The sequence below is a fragment of the Macrobrachium rosenbergii genome, chromosome 10 (assembly GCF_040412425.1).
Source record: "Macrobrachium rosenbergii isolate ZJJX-2024 chromosome 10, ASM4041242v1, whole genome shotgun sequence".
NCBI lineage: Eukaryota > Metazoa > Arthropoda > Malacostraca > Decapoda > Palaemonidae > Macrobrachium > Macrobrachium rosenbergii.
This window is the reverse complement of record NC_089750.1, coordinates 49652442-49670713: the sequence shown is the minus strand read 5'-3', so window position 1 is coordinate 49670713 and position 18272 is coordinate 49652442. Positions and strand designations below refer to the sequence as shown.

Below are 18272 nucleotides of genomic sequence, written 5' to 3'. Positions count from 1 at the left end.
ATCATCAACAGAAAAGGAGCCTAGGAGCATACGCTTACTGCCTGAATGCCTAACAAATGACTCCGGACACCTTGAGGCGGCTGAGGGCGCAGTGGCATCGCTCGCTGCCAAATGCGATCAGCTACCTGGTTTGGATGAATCGCTATAATAACCTTGAGAAAGCTAAGGTCTAGACCTTTTCACCCTACTATGAATGTTTTAGGCGAGCGCAATTTGCGTTTGTCCACCCAGGGACCAAAAAGCAAAGGCAGAAGACAGAGGGCACAGTCCATGAACATCCCAGGATGTCAGTCCTCATTTGGGAACTCCAGGACTACCAGGCCTACTGGCAGGAGGAGCCAATGAGACAGACAAGGCTGCAGCCACGGAGTTGCCAATGGAACGTGGGGACACTGTCCCTGCCGATGCACTAGATACATTAGATACAAAAGAATCAAACTTGTTACATCAAAATTCAATCTTAGATTTTACAGAATCAATATCAGACTGCATTGAATCTAACCTACTATCCTGAGCTGACTTAGTGGGTGTGGAAGGATGAGAATCTATTAGAGAAGAAGAATCAATAGACCTATCTTGATCAGAAGTTAATTCTAAGGAAGACTTAGATGCAAGACTAGCTGTTCTCTTTACGCTCTTTCTAAGCCTATCCTGTCTTTTAATATGATACTTTGTCATCTTCTCTATCTCTTGCAAAGATCATTCCCTGCAATGATCACAATAGTTGTCCAAATCACCACACATTACCCCACATTCGTCAATGCATAAACGTGTGTATCGAACTTCAAAGAAGCCAATCCGGTCTTGCAACTGCTTACCTTGCAAAATCTAAGGGATTTTGATAAGGACACCTGAGAAGAATCCATAATGAAAAAACAAACCAGTCTAGAAAATTCAAGTCGATAACTATGAAAAAAGGCAACCCAAAATTCAGGGCATTTGTCTACGATGCCATCCAATTTTGCCAACAAGAGTAGAATGAGCAACCGAAACATTCACTGTCCTATCCCCGCCCTACAAATGGTGGGGAGTAACTATGGGAGTATTCATTGACGACTGTTTCAATTTTAACACCTGTCGAACCCACACCAAAGGAGTCGCAGATAAAGCTAAATGATAGAGGGTACGCTTCACCTCAAAAATTACATGTATGTAGTATTGTACACTGTACAGTACTGTATCTACCTGATGGGTGATGTTAATGTGCTTGATGGGGCGGGAGGAGGGAGGTGGAGGAAGGGGGAGAACAAGCTATGGTGGTAATCTTGTCATCATTTTTTCTGTGTTGTATCACAGCCACATTATTTGCCATCGGAATAACATTACACAAGCTTATCAGCACTAGCACTAGAAATTTTCTTTCAAGGCACAAATTCAATGCAAATAAGATGCTGCAAATAACATGCATGCAAACATGATTGAATTTGCTGCCAAGAACTATTAATGCCATCATGAGGCCAAATGCTAAAGCTAAAATGTTAGGTACGACAAAACTTTTTATATTTTTAATGTTTTAAATGCTTTCATTCTGTGTACACATTTTATTACTGTGCAGATATGCTGCTCTGTATATTATTACATTTGTTTTTATGTGATCTGGCACTTTTTTATATTTTTATGACTGATGACTCAATACTGGAACTATGTACAGTAACTACTGTACTGCTGAACTTTATATAAGACAATATTTTATAAATTTTTAAGCTTTTACATTATTTTATACTTTACATTTCAATACTATATATTCCTATATATGCTAAAATTTTTTATATTTGGCAATTTTTTATTGATCTCTGTTTTTATGGCATTTTAACATTTGCTGTTGATCAATTTAAAGAGGCATAAACAGATGCAACTCATTTTTTCTTTTTCCCTTCAATTTTCATAAAACCTCCATAACATCAAAAATGCCTCAACTTATTGCCAAGCTTCAACAACTGAACCAGCTTGCACTATAGGTATATCCACAATAACAATGAAGTTCTATATCCTTGCAGGAACAATCAGTGTTTAAGCATCTAAGAAACATGAACTTACCTTTTCAACAGAGGAGTCAGGGAAAAATCAGCAGCTGCCCTCATAAGACTGAGAGTGAATGTGTGATCATTCAGAAGGCTCACATGGTCTGTATAAACCCATTTCAATACAGCCTCACCTACATCTTCTTCAAGATTACTCCAATCTGAGGAAAAAAAACTAGTGTACTATTTTGAGAATAAAACCAAATCTACACACAAACTGGCCTACTTCAGAGAGTACTGCTCACAGTGTGCCTTGTGCAGCGCACTATAGGAATTATCTCAGGTGCTTTATAGTAACTCTTTAACCCTAACAGTACTGTTTTTAGCCTTTCAATTTTCTTCCATTTCTTGTAATCCCTTATATCGTTGCCCAACTTATTAAATTTTTTATTGCTCCAACTTTCATTCTCATTCAAGAGAAGACCCTTAAGACCAGCTCGAGTCTAGGAATGTGACTTGATCTGGGTAAACTACAGACCTTTGCAATATTGATGAAAATTAATCAGATACAATACAGTATACCAGTGCAAACTGTTTACCAGTGTGAAATCAATTCCTTTCGGCTTTAATTTAAACAATTTTTTATCCCTTACAAAAAGCCAAAGAACTAGGTAGATTACCTTATGCTATAAATATAAACTTCTGAAAATTTCTATGTTCCCAACTAACAACTGTTATTTCATATAATCCATACTGATGTTAAAAGTGCGATTCAGTTAGTTAAATTTACCTAAGGTTACCACAACCAGGTGCTAAGTTACAACAGGCTATTTCTGAGATGGTGGGAAGCCAATATCTCATTCAATCAAGTGAACCGTTCTTTATGCTACAGGATGCTGGAAAATGTCATAATTGCTTTAACCAATCTGACTGATTGTCAGTTACCTGGTGTCATACAAAATTTACATGAACAGTGCTGAAAGTGTGGAATTACCCAACAAATTTATATAAGGCATCAACTGTGCCTTCCCACTCCTGCACCATACCCAGTACTACAAGGAACGTAATCTCTTGGACAAGGTGTATTCATCCAACATTAACTACTGAAGACATACACCTGCAGAAGAATTTTCATGTGACCATGGGTAGGCAGTCCCTAGGTTACGGAAGTCTCGGGTTACAGCATTCCAACTTTATGGCGCTTGGAGCATGGCGCCGTGCCTGGTTTCATAACGCCATTTATTCCCATCATTATTATGACATTCCAGTTTATGGCATTTTTCGGGTTACGGCATGCTGCCAGGAATGAAACCCCCACTGTAAACTGGGGCTGCCTGAAGAGGGTTAATGTGGTTTTTCTTAGCAACATTCACTTCACGGTGTAACGTCCCTACCTACACGAGTTAGGGAAGAGGAGACTCTTTAGCCTTGGCAGGCAACTCTTTTAGGAGAAGGACACCCCAAAATCAAACCAGTGGGTAGACGGAACCCTTCAGCCTTGGCAGACAACCCTTCTAAGAGAAGGTTGCTCTGAATTTAAACCTTGTTCTCCAACCTTGGACTATGCCATAGCCATTGTACCATGGCCTTCCATGGTCTTGGTTTGAGTTCCCTTGCCTGAGGGTACAATCAGGCATTTATCCTCTTTTTCATTCACTTCCCTGTTTTTTTGAAAAGTGTGCAGGACAGGCTGATGAGAAAGCAAAAGTTGCTTGGTGGATTATCAGGAAAGTGCCTTCACCTTTACCTAATCTATTCCTACTAGGCATTTTAGTCCAAAATCCATTCTGACTGTACTCACCCAACTTCTTGTGGCAAACCTGATGGATTTCACTGGACTTACAAGGTATGCCGGACCCACCTTGTCAACCAGTTGCTTATGGCGCTTTTTTCAATGAATATGGACATGTTTATTAATACTTTCAACAGAATTTTTGTAAATAATATAAATACTGTTGTTACTGATGGCATTGTTGTTTATTGTTCTGTTGATTTTTACAATGTTACTGCTGTTATGAGTCTATTTAGTAGTTTTGATACTGATTTTATATTGTTAACTTTAACCCTTTCGGGATACATTGAGCTGTACCATTAGAGTAAGAAAAATTGCAGAGTACCTTACTCAAATATTCAGGGCTTAGGGTCAAATTTTCTTGATCTCCAGAGTTGTGCCCATAACTACGAATTATCTGATACTCTTGTAAGTAGTAACAAGTCAAAGGTTGAATTTTTAATCCCAGGGTTTGATGGCCCCGACTTCATCGTCGTAATATCCCACATGCGCAAGGTATGGCTATATACACGGAGTCCAGATGACCCATTTATCATGTTCTTTGTTTTAAAATTTTCAGTAAGTTCTACAATGTTTATGTACTTACTGTTTACCAAAATCCAAATATCGACAATTCTATATATGACTATCTCTTGGAGAGGATTAGTATGGCTCAGTCACAGGATTCAAAAACTTCATTTGTTATTTGTGGAGACTGTACAGTAATGCAAAGCACAGTGAGTGGCTATATTCAAATTCCACAGCTCAACATGGTCAGTCTGCTCTTGAGTTCTGTCTCTCCTCAAATTATGTCCAGCTAACTGAGGAACCCACGCACATTTCTGGTAATAGATTAGACCTCATATTCACAGATGTTCCAGCTATTGTGAAGTCCAAGGTCTGTGAATATATAGGCACCTCTGATCACTGCACCACTGAGATGGACATATCTGTCAATCAGTATATTCCTAATTCCACCATTGGAAAAACAGTCTGGCAAAATCCAGAGCCCATTGGGATTGCATTATTGAAGCTTATCAAGCACTTAATATTTCAGGTGCTACATTAGATCCTGATCCCAAGAGGAACTTACATGAGATACTGACAGCTATTTTAATAAGTCCCTGGAAAGGTCATCAGATTTAGGACAAATGACCAGCCATGGTTTGATGATACATGTAGACAAGCCTACCATGATAAACAGACCAAATTCAATGTATGGAGACAAAATCGTTCAAATAAAAATTACAATATTTTTGTTGAGTCTTGCCATGCTGCGAATAGAACTTACCATACAGCCGAGAGAAATTACAATAATTCCTTGAAGAGGAAACTTGAAAGAATTATTCAGCCTCATCTGTGGTGGACCACACTGGCATCATCTATCTTTGGGTCAGGCTCGTCTTCCATTCCACCACTACTGACAGATGATGGTAGATTGGTTACTGGCCCTAGCTTCATTGAGTTTTGAAGTTAATCTATCAGTTGGGAATGTCCCTCTCCCTGATAATACTTGTCATGCTGAACCTATTCTTACAAAATTTGCATTTCGCTCCGGGGATGTTATTCTACAATTTTTTTGTCGATGTAGTATCTTTGCAGATGAGCGCAAGCTTAGTAATACAGTGATTGTTCCAAAGAGTGCATAACTACAGGCCAATTTCTATTCTCCCAGTGCTCTCTAAAGTTGCTGAAAAACTTATCTTTAAGCCATTATATAAGTAAGTAGAATCTAAAGAATTGTTAGCTGATAGTCAATATGCATATAGGAAGCAGTTGGGTACCTCTGATGCTCTTTTAGACTTGACTTGCCATTTGCAAAGGAATCTTGATAAGGGTTTTGAGTGCACAGTAATTCAAATAGATTTTAGTGCTGCTTTCAGTTTAGTATGTCACAAGGCACTTACTTATAAACTTCAGAATCTTGCAGTGGGTAGATATGTTTTGGGATTACTTGAAGATTTCCTTACAGGTAGGTAACAGCGAGTTGCTATGGACGGGATCTTCAGTGAATCAAGACCTATTTTGTCTGGAGTTCCACAGGGTAGTGTTCTTGGTCCACTATTATTTTTAGTGTACAGTGAACCCTCGTTTATCGCGGTAGATAGGTTCCAGAACTGGCCGCGATAGCTGAAAATCCGCGAAGTAGGGACACCATATTTACAGTATTTATTTACCATGTATTCAGACTTTAAAACCCTCCCTTTACATAGTACTGTTAACAAACCACCCTTTACAGTAATGTACAGGTATCTACAATACATACATACAGTACACAGGCACAAATGATAAGCAATAAAACAGTAAGTGAACATAAAAAATAGAAAGATTGTTATGGTGCGTACTGTACAATTATACAGTATTTTACTCACCACGATAGAGTTGGAAGTTACAATAAAGCCCTCCTCGTATGTACTGTTAACAAACCACCCTTTAATGTACAGAACACTTAATGCATGTACAGTACCCTAATCTAAAACAGGCACTAATATTAAAATGTTAGAATATTAAAGTATATAAAGAAATAAAGATTGTTACTGTACCCACCATGAAAGAAGTTGAAGAAAAACTTGAATGATGATGGCGATGAATTTGCTGCACAGTAGAAATGATGATGATGAAGCTGATGATGTCTTCTACTGTGCAGCCAATGATTGTATTTTACGTCTCTTCAGACTGAGGTGTCTTTTCCTGGGACACCTCTTCAACTTCTTCCTGGGACACTTCTTCAATTTCTTCCGAAGGCATAGTAGCAGGAGGAACTGGCTCTTTTTGCGAGGCTGGAAGAACATTGTGATCGGAAGTTGCTGCCGCTGCTTCTTTTTCGATCAAAGAGCATCCTGTAGGGAGTCATGTCTTCATCGATTTTGTTGCAGAACTGCAGAGAACGAACCATATCCTCGTCCCATTCTTGTGACAATTCTTTCAGCTCCTTCGCTAGGTTGCAGAGCTTGGCAAGCCGTTCTAATGTTAAGCCTGTTTCTTCGACAACTTCTTGGGTCTCTTCCTGTGGTTCATTTTCTTCCTCACTGGCTGATTTTGTCAGGTCTTGAGGTCTGCGTCAGTTAGCGGCTGGGAATGGCAGTCCAACAACTCGTCAACGTCTTCCATCGTCATGTCGCCAAACCCGTCACCTCCAATTATCGCAGCCAACTGCACAGATTTCCGTACTGCAGAGTGTTGAATCTCGGCAGGCGTAAATCCCTCGTCGTCGTAAACAATCTCGGACCACAACTTCCTCCAGCTCGCGTTAACGGTAGCAGGTTTCATTTCTTGCAGTGCCTTCTGGATGTTCTGAAGGCACATGGCAATTGTGTACTGCCGCCAGTACACCTTCAAATTGAATGTTTCATCCTCATCTTCTTGGGCAGCATCCACACACGCAACGAGGTCCGCCAAGGTATTCTTCGTGTAGAGGGCCTTGAACGCCCCTGATAACCCCTGGTCCATCGGTTGAATTAAGGACGTTGTGTTGGGTGGCAGGAACTCAACCTGAATGCCCTCATGCGAAAGATTAGTCGCGTGTCCACCAGCGTTATACAACAGGAGAAGGATCTTAAATGGCAAGCCCTTCTCTAAGAGATATTTACTGACTTGTGGGATAAAACACTGGTGGAACCAGTTGAGGTCAGCATCTTCAGTAATCCATGCTTTTGGATTATGCATCCAATACACGGAAGGAGATTCTTATTTTTATTTTTCAAAGCACGAGGGTTTTTCGACTTATAAATAAGCCCTGGCTTTAGCAAAAATCCCACAGCATTGCCACACATCACGAGGGTAACACGATCTTTGAATGCTTTAAAGCCAGAGGCTTTGGCTTCTTCTTTGAACAGGAAAGTTCGCGATGGCATTCTCTTCCAAAACAAACCCGTCTCGTCCATATTAAAGACTTGTTCGGGCTTGTATCCACCTTCAGCGATAATATTCTTGAACGTCTCATTCGGCGTAAGTTTCAGCAGCGACCGTGTCAGTGAAGCAGCCTCGCCATGCAGGGAAACGCTTTTCAGGCTGAAGCATTTCTGAAACTTGGCGAACCATCCTTTGCTGGCGGTAAAACGTCGTGTCTGAGGCTGGGAATCAGTGGATGTCCCTGCTTGAGGTTCATCTACATCATCTTAAATCGTCTTCCTCTTCTTCTTCAGCGTGGTCGCCATCATCTTGAGGTTCCTTTGCCGCGAAATTCTCATACAACCTCAAAGCCTTGGTTCGGATGGTGTTCGTATCCAAGGCTATTTTCTTCTTCCGGCAGTCAGCAATCCAGATTGACAAAGCACCGTCCATACGGACGCATCGTTTTATTACGAGCGTAACAACTTCGCTTTGCTGACTTGCTAAAGGTGATGGCAGCCGTCTTCCTAATCTTCGCCTCATCCTTCTTAATGTAGCGAACGGTGGATTCGTTCACTCCAAAATGGCGGGCCACGCACAGTAACTTCTCCCTTCCTTCAACATATCGAGAAGTGTCACCTTCTCAGCAATCATCATCATTTTCCGTTGGCGTTTAGGCTCAGTACCAGCCTTAGCAGAAGCACAACGCTTGGGAGCCATTGTAGGGGTTAAACAAAGTTAAAAAAAAAGTTCAACTTCAAACACACACTGTCACGCACAGCACTGGTAATGTAAACAGCATCTATCTACCGAGAGAGCGGGAAACGAAGTGGCCGCGAGAAGATGCTGCGGGTCAGAGACAAGGGAAGCTGCTGCGGGTCGGAGAAACGGTCAAAACACCAATCACAGGCGAGATTACAAAACTTGGGAGCTGATTCATCATCTATCACCAATGGAACCAATCACAGCCCATCTTACATGCTAGTTTCAAATTCAAATATACTTTACGCTATTTTATGCTTTTTTTGTTGTAGTAGTATAGGTTTATTCGAGATGTGATTTTTGCAACAAACAATATTATTGGATGCAGTACAAAAGATTCATGGAAAAGATGCACATTCATTACATTTGTATTTTATAATTAGTATATATGTAGCCATCAGCAGCCTTACACCATTCAAATATGACAATGTCAGACTGCATCTGATTAGCGTTTCATGTTCAGTTTAATTTTACTAGTACTATAATGAATTATCGTATGATCACATTCTCTTTTGTTTAATTTCATTTTGTACTGAATTTATGTCATAATGCAATGAACCAACAGTACTAGCAGATATTAATAATTATTAATGGAATTAATGAAATATTTGGGTCTTCATATATCGCGACTATTTTTGAAATTTCGGAAAATCCGCTATATATTTTCTCTTATAATATACATACGTAATGGAAAAAATCCGCGAAGTCGTGAATCCGCGATAGTCGAACCGCGAAGTAGCGAGGGTTCACTGTATACAAGTGATATGGTTGCTGACCTGGAAAACAAGACTGTTCAGTATGCCGATGATGCAACACTTGTGGGTGTAGTAAAGTCTCCACTTATTAATCGGGACATGGACCGGATCAGTGAATAGTGTAGTCGGTGGGGTATGAGGCTGAACTCCAGTAAAACAAAAATACTATTGATTAGCAGATCTCGTACAGATTTCCCACCCCATCCTCCCCTTCAGGAGGATGGAAGTTTGCTGAATGAGCCTTAAGCTTTCAATATTCTAGCTGTAACTTCTGACTCATAATAACTTTTGAGAAACACCTAACGAAAGTTTCAGCAAATGCCACATGCAAGTTTGGTGTTGTTCGTAAGGCCTCAGACATTGATAACAGTGATAAAACTAACGCATCCTATTTTAGGGTGTTTGTGCTTCCTTTACTAGAATACTGTTCTCCGGTGTGGATGTCTGCTTCTGCTAGAAATTTACAGTATCTCTTTTAGATAGAGTGGTTTGTGGTGGTAGGTTTCTGTTTCCTAATAGTAGCAGTTATGACTTGGACCATCGACGGATGGCTTCTTGTTTGCCACTTTTTCATAAGTAGTATTTCAACAGAGATCTTTGACATTCACAATTGACCCCTCATCCCCTTTACCTGCAAAGAGCAACCAGATTCTCTGAACAGCAACACCAATACGCAGTAAGTGTGCCTCGCTGTCAAACCTCTCAGTTCCAGAGGTCCTTTACTCCTCACACCGTTGGACTGTGGAAAAGCCTCCCAGAGGATGCTGTGCAACTGGAACTTCAGAAGTTCAAGCGAAGATGCAATGCATTGCTACCCTAATACTACTCTCCTTGCATTTTATCTGTTAATTTATTTTTTCTTTTTTAATAAGTACAATCTCTTCTTAATGTATTTCCCTTTACCTCCTCTTTCTTCCTAATGAACACCATATTCTTTGGAAGCCTGACTTTCAAGTCTATGGCCCCAGTGGGTTTGTTCCACATGAATAGGTTTCATCTTATGAATAAAAGTAGTAATAATAAAACCTTTAGCTACTCATCCTTTGCACAAGGTCTCTGACCATTCCACAGCTTTATGTGAGTACTCTAATGAAATTTAAAACCTTTGCTATGCAGGTTCCTTATAATAACTCTAGAACACATTTCTTTTATTATCCAGAAGTCTTACTAGTAGTTCAGTATGTGTGAAGAATGGTTTGAAGTGATTCAAACCAAGTCTGTTTGATGCTCTCTTTAGTCAGTGGTACTTTGGGAGCAGCAATACCCACCTTCTCACCAAAATTTCTTTGCTGCACCCATATCTGGCTCCATCAAGACAGGTGTCTTAATTAATGCCATTGTGTCTTCCAGTTCCCCACTGGAAGACGAAAGATGCTGACATTGGTAGGACATCACCCATAAGCTTAATCTCTACACAGGTTTGACTGCCAACTTAAGTTAGCAAAGGACCAACATTCACTGGCCCAGCCTCCAAAGAGGTAGAGGCATAAAGTTATCAGCGCTCCCCTTTTCACAGGATTACTTGGCATAAATACTCTGTTTTGTCAGCTGTTTCGCAAGGAATCAGAGGTTACTTCAGTTAAAGGTCATTTATGAGATTCTAAGACAGCTCTTAATGGCTGTCAAATTATCTCTTCTTTCATATTCTAAGATTTTATTTTAACAAAGATTTGCATTTTATAACGGTATTTGCTAAAGTCAATCAGTCGTATAATTCTATCCTATGCCTTCTGGCTTGCCTCTCTCAAGATCTTTACATGAATCATAATGCTTGATTTTCCCTTTCATATAAGTAACATTTGTTAGACGAATCACCACAATTTACACACTTAGGCTCACTACTTATATATCTTAGTCTCCTTGGCCACAGTTTATAAATGTTGATAACACCCTGCTCTAAGGATGCACAAGATGTTACAGCTGCCAAAAGCTTTGGCCATAAAAACACCTGGTCTGGGTAGATAGTTTGATGCAGTATCTATTCCATGCAGCATATAAGAATTCAAGAAGCCTCTGTGTATTGATAGTTATGATGAGGGCGAGCTGAGGTATAACAGCATCACTCACCTTTTCTTCACCCTTCCACCTTCAGTGATGCCTTGGTCCTGGAATTCTTCAGAAATACTTCTTCAGTAGACTGAATCAATTTTCCAGCCTATCAAACCCTAGGAGAAGTTCAGATTTATATGTGGAGTGCATTCAATCTGCGCTCCACCAGGTTGAACTGATAAGCCCCTCAATTTCCGGTGCACTTGTTACCTCTAACATCGTAACATACAAACCTGAGGTCTTTATGTATGGTACTGTATGGTCTCAGCTGCGCAGGAAAACAGGTTAAAAATAAAACAAGGTTGGCTGGCTTGTCTCCATTAGCCATTGGGAAGAGAGAGGATGCAGAGCCTCATCTCCTTTCTTCCAGAGATGCTCAGTTATCTTCTAGCCCAGGAAAACAGAATGAGGGGTAGCTTGAGGTGGGCCATTTATGTAAAGACCTCAGGTTTGTATGTTATGAAATACAGGGTACAAACCTTTCAGTCTTTACATATGGAAGACTTATTTCTTGGTGGGAGGATGAAAGTAAGCTTGAAACAGAAAGCAGTGTCCCCCTACAGAGGAACATGAGGAAGTCAGCTACTTGCTGAACAGAAGTTCCGACCAGAGAGAAACCCCACTGACGACACCAACCACAGTAGACAGCCCATTTCCCCTGGTACAAGGCTGTGGGGACTTCCGTAGGAGATACTGTGCTGGATAGTCTCTAGCTGTGAAGAGATAGGGACCCTATGGACTGGTGCAACCTCTCAATATCTGCTTGGCATAGGAGGTTGTGCCAGGGAGGAATCTCTCTCAGTGCCTCGGTCAGCAGGGCTAGCAGTCTGAGATACCACTCAGCGTGTGGCCACAAGGGAGCCACCAGGGTCATTCTGAGGTTCTGAGTGACCATCACCCTGTTGATCACTTGACAGATCAGGCAAAAGGGAGGAAAGCCATACACATCCAGGTTGCCCCAGGAATGTTGGAGAGCGTCTCCTGTCACGGCCCATGGGTCCAGAACGACTGAACAAACACCTCCAGTTTCCTGTTGTGCTGGGTTGCAAACAGATTGATCATTGGTCTTCCCCAAAGAAGGAACAACCTTTCCACTACCTCCAGGTGTTGAGACCACTCTGTACCCAGAACCTAACCTCGACGACTCAGCTTGTCTGCCACTACAGTAAACACCCGTATTCGCGTTCTCTCGTTTCGCGGACTCATGTATTCGCGGATTTCTCTGGAACGTATCTACCCATTATTCATGGAAAATTCACCAATTCACAGTATTTTTCACTGAGAAATATTCACTAACTATTGTATTTTCACATCATTTTCATGACTAAATGCACTTTTTGTGATAAAACTATTAAAATACTCAGGTATAAGTATTTTTAGAGGGGTTTTTCTTGTGTTTAAACTATCAAAATAGGCAGTTCTAAATGTTTTTAGAGGGGTTTTAAGTATTTGTGGATTTTAGCTATTTGCGGGGGGTGCGGTATGCATCCCCCGCGAATGCGTGGGGTTTACTGTACATTCCTCTTGCCTGGGATGTATCTGGCTGTCAAATTGTGAAGTTGTCAGAAACTAGTCCTCCCTGTTTGTTGATACATGCCACCACCGTGGTCAGTTCCAGGATGTTAATGTGAAGCTGTTTGTCTGGGTGACACCACAGACCTGAAGTCAGAAGATCTTCAAAGTGTGTGCCCCAACCCTCATTCAATGCATCTGAGAACAAAGAATCTCTGGAGGAGGAGTGTGTAGAGGCATTCCTATGGTTAGGTTCCTGTAATCCAGCCACAAAGCTATGCCCTGCCTCGCGTCCCTTGAGCGGGGAACTAGGAAGAAGGGAGAGTCCTTTGACGGAGACCAGAACTCTTTCAATCTTCATTGAAGGGATCAAAGGTGGAGACGTCCATGTAGGATGAGCTTCTCCAGGGACGACAGGTGACCAAGAATGATCTGCCAACGATGTGCTGGCTGTTTTTGTCTGGACAGGAAGGACTGAGCAATGGTCTTGAACTTGTTGATGTGTGGGCCTAATGGAAAGATCCTTGCTGCTGCTGTGTCTATTAACATGCCCAGGTACAGTGTCTTTTGGCTGGGCATGACATCTGACTTCTCCAAATTTATCACTATCCCCAGGCTGTGACAAAATTGGAGTACAGGGTCTCTGTATTGGATCAATTTTAACTGAGAACCCTCCAGGATCAGCCAATCATCTAGGTACCTTAAGAGGCGAATCACGTGCGAATGGGCCCAGATCAAGACTAGGGTGAACATTCGTGAACACCTGTGGGGCAGTAGAGAGGCTGAAGCAAAGCCCCTTGAATTGATTGACTGTCTCTCCCAGAATGAAGCAAAGGTACTTGCAAGAAGACTGATGGATCGGTATCTGGAAATAGGCATCCTTCAGGTCTATTGTCAGCATGAAGTCGGACTTCCTGATGGCTGCTAGTACTGTATGAGTCGTTTCCATCTTGAACTGAGGATTTCTGATGAAGAGGTCCAGGGAAGACAAGACTATGACCGGTCTTCAAGCTCCTGAAGCATTTTCCACCAGAAAGACCTGGCTGTAGAAACCTGGAGATCATTCCGTCACGAATCTCACAGCACCTTTCCCCATCATTGCCTTCACTTCTTCTCAGAGAGCTAGGTCCTTTGGTGAGCCCAGAATGTAGGTCCTTTGATGGAATGGACAGTCAGAGAGGGGAGGGGGAAACTCGAAGGGGAAACTCGAAGGGGAGTAGATATTCCACCTGCAGAACATCTACTACCCAGGTCTCCGCTCCGTGCCGCTGCCATGTTGCCCAATGGCTTGCCAGGCAACCAACCCCCAACCAACAGCAGCAACCAAGGAGGGGTGCCTTCTCTAGCATTTACCTCCGCTAGCCCTACCTCTGCCTCCTCTCCCGGCTCTGGGTGGACGGGGCTGAAAGGGACGCTGCTGAGTTCCTTTCTTTACGGGGGCAGGAGAGTGTTGAGAGCCCCTATGAGGATCTGACATAGCTTGAGGCCTCTTACAGGGTGAATATGTGGCAGATGGAGACAAAGACTGAGCTACAGTGGCACATGAAGGGCCCAAAGACTTATGAACAGCCTCGTGAACAAGACAGTCATTATTGTCTGCTCTTGTCTGTCCACTGCAGTCTCTACTTGGTCCTTAGGGAAGAGCAACGAAGAACCTACAACTGGTCCACTCCTCAGAGCCAAGGTAGAATCAGGGCCAACAAATCTGGAAACCTTTGAGAGGTCAGTATCGTTCCTCTTCAAAACCAAATTAGCTCACATGTTTGCTCTTAGGTGGGCTAAATAAGAGATGGTCTTGCCCCCAGATGGTAACAGTCTAAGAAAGGTGGAACACTCTTCGCTGTTGCTAGAAAGAGAGGCAGATGCAATTTTACCAACTGTCATGGACCACAGGTCAAGCCAAGAGACCACCTGGAACGCTGATGCGGCAATTGATTCCAAAGTAGCAGCCTGTTGGTAGGTAAAAGAGTGCCCTTCTGTCCAGATGTGATCCAAAGAGAGACCCAGGTCTAGACGAATATGTCCAGATAAACCTGCTTGCAGATGGAACGTAAAACCATCTGTGTCGTGGAAGAGGTGGTGGAAGCAATTTCAAGGACCTGCTGGAGCAAAGTAAGTAGTCTCGTACAGAGACGAGGGAATTTATCTGGTCCAGAACAAAGTCCACATGATGAGACCATGGCAGCCCCAATGATGCCTTCAATTCCCTCTGCAGTCCTGCAAGGGCTTTGAGACCCAAAGGGTAATCTGAGCGGGAAGCCACAGTTCCTTCCAACAAACCATTGTCTGTAAAAGGGCCTACCCTCAGAGGGGCAGCTGGGAGATGATCAGCAGATGACAAACTAGGAACTAGGCTAAGAAACAGCCGTGCTTGGTTGTATGAGCAGCAACTCCAGGCGACATATGATCGGCTCACCCACGGCCAAAGGAGAGATGGAGCAGGAATGCAAAACCTCTACCACCGAGGAAGAGGCCCTACGGACATTCTCAAGGGCAGGGGCCACATAGTCCTTCTTCTTCCAACACCCCCAGGGAACGGGACAAACAGAGGACAACAACAAATGGGAGGAAGAAGGAAATGAAGACCTGCAATGTCTTCTTTGATTTCTTTGTATAGTACTATGACAACCGAACTTCTCCAGAATAGCACCTTGGACTTTCTCCAAAAAAGATTGCACAAGGGGGTCGGCAGAGGAAGATGTAGCAGGCCCGGAGAAGTGAACTGAAGGAAGAGGCATGGCCAAGGAGGATATCATAAGAGCCAAAGATGTCATGGCCGTGGCTAAGTAAGCAGATGACACGGACCCCAAGGCTGTAGACACCATCGTGGTTGCCGACACTGGGAGAGGGGAAGACAAAAGGTGAGATAGTAGGTCATCTAGATGGGGCTCCCCAGCTAGGCCTAAGGAGGACAAGCACTGCTTGAGCTTCTCCAACTCCATTCCTGAAACAACCTGAGTAGGGGGAGCTGCCTCCTTCTTCACCGGGGGGGGGAAGTCTCCCTCCCTGAAAGAACAGGGGCAGCTACATCAAAATCACAATTGCCCAAAACCCACCCCGGCATCAGACTATCCCTGAAGAGAGATAGCAACAAAAGGCAGATTCAATGAAGGAGAGAAAGAGCAAGAAGGAATGTCCACATTTAACATCATTGGAGGTAAAAACCCCTCCCATGACGTATCAGCTGGTTTCCTCTTGCATTTCCTCTTCTTATCAAAGCACTTCAGTTACTCCAGGGACCAATCACGACACTCTAAACAGGGGCTACTTACACTGCAAACATGAACCCTGCATCTGCTGCAAGCAGAATGAGGATCTGTGAGAACAGAGGCTAAATAATGCACACATGGATTGTTATCAACCCAAGGGCATTTTCTCTACGGCCGAATCTTAGGCTTTGATAAATCAAGGGTTTGAATAATGAAATGCAATTAAACACAAGATAAACACACACATGTTCACAATATAAAGTACCAAAAATATAAAGCACCATACATAAACAAATAGAGAGGAAAAACCAGAATAATGAACAGGAGTGCAAAACAAACCAGCTTCTTGGATAAGATGGGCAGCGCATGTCTTGCCAGGAGATGGTTAACAAGATAACTGAGCATCTATGGAAGAAAGGGAGATGAGGCTCCACCTCCTCTCTCTTCCCATTGGCTAACGGTTTTCCAACGCAGCTGAGATTTATTCCATAAATAAAGAACAAAAGGTTTGTACCGTGTATGAACATTCCTAGAATCCACAGGCTTTTCTTTGAAGCAGCTTTGTCAAATTCCTAGAATCCATGGGTTGATCTTTGAAGCAGCTTTGCCTTCTACATATCAATTTGAGTCTACAGTATACTGTATTACACTTTTCAGGTCCAAACATTATCAGACGGTTGACACTCCCCTTGTAACTCCCAACATTAACTTCAATGTGAAACCCCAATCCATGTTATACATTTTCCTATTTATCAAGACAGATAATTCTTTATAGGGAAAAATCAACTCCATTTAACCAAATACATTTTTAATGGATAAGACTGTTAGAATGAAACACATGAACAAATCCCACATGTACGTGAACCCCCTATCACATTCAAATTGCCCTACATCAAAGAAGAAACTGCTTTTAAATTTTTTATGTACTTCTATGCTGAAAAGTTTATTTCCATGGAAGACTTAGACTGGGTAAAGAAAACAAGGAAAAAGTACACTTAGGAAAATGGCCAGCAATGCTCAGATTTTCAATATATGAATGAAGTAAGGCCTCTTACAAGCACATAATGTACAAGAGAAAATGAGGAAAAGATACAACATAATAAAGTCAAAGGGAGGTGAACACTTCTGTACATTTGGGTACATAATGAATAAGAACAGCTTGCAAGAAGTGAAAAAGACTGATAAATTACTAGCAAATATGGGCATCTTACTAATAAAAATGATACATTTTTAAAGCCTATAGTGTACTACTACTTGCAGCAGAGACATGGGCAATGGCAAAGAGAACGGAGACATGGCACAACTTGGTCCTGGAAGTGAATTGATCAAAGGAGAACAACAGCACAACAAACTATAACTGGGTGAGTGACAAAAGGTAAAGGAGTCCCATGTAAGTCAGACAGCACAAGAACAAACGACAGTAGTCAGCAGCAGTCCAGGAGGGGCCAAAAACTGAGGTGGTGGCGGTGAATTAGAAGTGACAAAAACACAACACTGATGACAATGAAAAACTATATTAATGACAAAAAACCAACAGGCTAATCACAGGAATAAACAGTAACACAAAGGTTGCCTGCCAAAAAAGTATTTTCCAGCCAGTGGACATCACATCTCCCTGTACAGTCATCCCATGGTATTTGAGGGGATGAGCACCACACACAACACAAATACAGAAAATCCATGAATACCAAGACTGCCTCTAAAAATGCTTATAACTACCTATTTTAATAGTTCAAACACCAAAGACCCCCCCCTCCAAATTGCTTACAATGCCTATTTTAATATACTGTAGTTCACACAATAAATATACCTTAAACTATCACCCTAAAACATTTAGACACGAAAATATGGAAATACAGTAATTACTCTATGAAAAAAATCTGTGAATAGGTGAATTTTCTGCGAATAATGTGGATATATGTTCCACAGAAAAATCCGAGTATAACTGAAGCCGCGAATGCTGAACCACGAATTAGCAGGGGGTTGACTGTAATATCATCACTTGTAATGTGATATTACTTCATTCAAGTCTTGCATCTTCAACATTCTACAGCCAAATCTTTTCAAAATCTCTATTTGATCAGTGTGCATGTCTGTGCTGCACAGAATAGTCAATGCCCTTTACAAGCATTATAAACTTTTTGCTTCAACTAGGGTGTTGCTCCTCTTTTTCCTTACTGTGGTACTATTAATATCTTATTCTTTACTTCTCAATTTCTTTTCTATACAAGGCTACTTTCCCTAATGGGGTCCTGGGGCTTGTAACATTCTGCTTTTCTAACTAGGATCGCAGCCTGTCTTATAATAATAATAATAATAATAATAATAATAATAATAATAATAATAATAATAATAATAATAATAATAATAATAATAATTCCCATGACAAAAGTACTGCAGAAGATGGATACTAGGTACCCAC

General features: G+C 41.8%; 1 protein-coding gene across 1 annotated transcript in view; it reads right to left on the bottom strand.

The window, feature by feature from the left end:
• The window catches only part of LOC136842621 (rabankyrin-5), a 379842-nt gene that overhangs the window by 321768 nt on the left and 39802 nt on the right, over positions 1-18272 (bottom strand). The window contains 1 exon segment of the mRNA XM_067110236.1: positions 2038-2182. Within this exon segment, the coding sequence (XP_066966337.1) occupies positions 2038-2182 (145 nt within the window).